The 2,844-nt window shown below is 47.8% G+C and overlaps 1 protein-coding gene across 2 annotated transcripts in view; it reads left to right on the plus strand.

Moving 5' to 3' along the window:
- The window catches only part of zgc:64002 (nicotinamide N-methyltransferase), a 28,737-nt gene that overhangs the window by 1,908 nt on the left and 23,985 nt on the right, over positions 1-2,844 (plus strand). For both annotated transcript variants that reach the window (XM_024141128.1, XM_024141129.2), the window contains exon 2: positions 624-830. In XM_024141128.1, the coding sequence (XP_023996896.1) occupies positions 624-830 (207 nt within the window). The remainder of the gene's footprint in view (positions 1-623; positions 831-2,844) is intronic.

The raw sequence follows: 2,844 nt of genomic DNA on the forward strand, positions 1-2,844 counted from the left end.
AATTTTTTGGGTGATATTCAAACTCCGGCCCAGGAGGTGGCAGTATAACATAATTATTTTGGGTGATATTCAAACTCCGGCCCAGGAGGTGGCAGTATAACATAATTATTTTGGTGATATTCAAACTCCGGCCCAGGAGGTGGCAGTATAACATAATTTTTGGTGATATTCAAACTCCGGCCCAGGAGGTGGCAGTATATTTACCCTGCTTTCACACAGTCAACTTTCTGTTTCTCTGAAGTGATGTCTTTACAAGAGTGTCTGTCTGACAGGTCCAAGACGACATGTGGCTTTCCATTAGAAACAGCAAATGAGATCTAATACTACTCTACAGAGACTGGTCAGATATCAGTCTGTGACTAAAGGTCTGTAATACTACAGACTGGTCAGATATCAGTCTGTGACTATAGGTCTGTAATACTACAGACTGGTCAGATATCAGTCTGTGACTATAGGTCTGTAATACTACAGACTGGTCAGATATCAGTCTGTGGCTATAGGTCTGTAATACTACAGACTGGTAAGATATCAGTCTGTAACTATAGGTCTGTAATACTACAGACTGGTACACAAAGGGCTGTAGTACACACTATCTAACCTATTGTTTTCCCTCTCTCTCACAGGCACCTCTCCCACCACCATCCTGAGTCACACACCTGAACAGCCACCACACCACCACCAGACCACCATGGGAGAGAGCCACCAGGCCAAGTTTGACCCAAAGACCTACTTCAACTACTGCTACCAGTTTGCTGCTGTCCCGGGCCAGAAAGACAACAGCCGCTTCGTTTGTTTCGTCCTCAGTCAGCTCAGCAAGACCTTCTCAACAGGTAGACAACAGGAACACTTGGACACTCTGTGTCATTGATTCCAATAGTACAATCTAAGCTAGATGCCCTCAATCTCACACAAATCATCAAGGAACCCACCAGGTACAACYCTAAATCCGTAAACATGGGMACCCTAATAGACATTATCCTGACCAACTTGCCCTCCAAATACACCTCTGCTGTCTTCAATCAGGATCTCAGCGATCACTGCCTCATTGCCTGTATCCGCTATGGGTCCGCGGTCAAACGACCACCCCTCATCACTGTCAAACGCTCCCTAAAACACTTCTGCGAGCAGGCCTTTCTAATCGACCTGGCCCGGGTATCCTGGAAGGATATTGACCTCATCCCGTCAGTTGAGGATGCCTGGTCATTCTTTAAAAGTTACTTCCTCACCATCTTAGACAAGCATGCTCTGTTCAAAAAATGCAGAACTAAGAACAGATATAGCCCTTGGTTCACTCCAGACCTGACTGCCCTCGACCAGCACAAAAACATCCTGTGGCGAACTGCAATAGCATCGAAGAGCCCCCGCGATATGCAACTGTTCAGGGAAGTCAGGAACCAATACACGCAGTCAGTCAGGAAAGCAAAGGCCAGCTTTTTCAAGCAGAAATTTGCATCCTGTAGCTCTAACTCCAAAAAGTTCTGGGACACTTAAAAGTCCATCGAGAACAAGAGCACCTCCTCCCAGCTGCCCACTGCACTGAGGCTAGATAACACGGTCACCACCGATAAATCCGTGATAATCGAAAACTTCAACAAGCATTTCTCAACGGCTGGCCATGCCTTCCTCCTGGCTACTCCAACCTTTGCCAACAGCTCCGCCCCCCTCGCTGCTACTCGCCCAAGCCTCCCCAGCTTCTCCTTTACCCAAATCCAGATAGCAGATGTTCTGAAAGAGCTGCAAAATCTGGACCCATACAAATCAGCTGGGCTTTCTGGACCCTCTATTTCTGAAACTGTCCGCCGCCATTGTCGCACCCCCTATTACCAGCCTGTTCAATCTCTCCTTCGTATCATCTGAGATCCCCAAGGATTGGAAAGCTGCCGCTGCCGGTCATCCCCCTCTTCAAAGGGGGAGACACCCTGGACCCAAACTGTTACAGACCTATATCCATCCTGCCCTGCCTATCTAAGGTCTTCGAAAGCCAAGTCAACAAACAGATCACTGACCATCTCGAATCCCACCGTACCTTCTCCGCTGTGCAATCTGGTTTCCGAGCCGGTCACGGGTGCACCTCAGCCACGCTCAAGGTACTAAACGATATCATAACCGCCATCGATAAAAGACAGTACTGTGCAGGACGCGGTTCCGACCTAGAATATGTGGACATCTATAAGTACCTAGGTGTCTGGTAGACTGCAAACTCTCCTTCCAGACTCATATCAACATCCTCCAATCCAAAATCAAATCTAGGTCGGCTTTCTATTCGTCAATCAAAGCCTCCTTCACTCACGCGCGCCAAACTTACCCTAGTAAAACTGACTATCCTACGATCCTCGACTTCGGGATGTCATCTACAAATAGCTTCCAATACTCTACTCAGACAAACTGGATGCAGTTTATCATCAGATGCCATCCGTTTTGTTACTAAGCACCTTATACGACCACCACTGCGACCTGTATGCCCTAGTCGGCTGGCCTCTGCTACATGTTCGTCGTCAGACCCACTGGCTCCAGGTCATCTACAAGGCTATGCTAGGTAAAGTGCGCCTTATCTCAGTTCACTGGTCACGATGGCTACCCACCCGTAGCACGCGCTCCAGCAGGTGTATTCATCACTGATCATCCTAAAGCCAAACCTCATTTGGCGCCTTTCCTTCCAGTTCTCTGCTGCCTGCGACTGGAACGAATTGCAAAAATCTCTGAAGTTGGAGACTTTTATCTCCCTCACAACTTTAAACATCTGCTATCGAGCAGCTAACTGATCGCTGCAGCTGTACATAGCCATCAGGTATATAGCCCACCCAATTTACCTACCTCACCCCCATACTGCTTTTATTTAGTTCC

This window comes from Salvelinus sp. IW2-2015, unplaced genomic scaffold (genome assembly GCF_002910315.2).
Source record: "Salvelinus sp. IW2-2015 unplaced genomic scaffold, ASM291031v2 Un_scaffold2411, whole genome shotgun sequence".
NCBI classification, from domain to species: Eukaryota; Metazoa; Chordata; class Actinopteri; order Salmoniformes; family Salmonidae; genus Salvelinus; species Salvelinus sp. IW2-2015.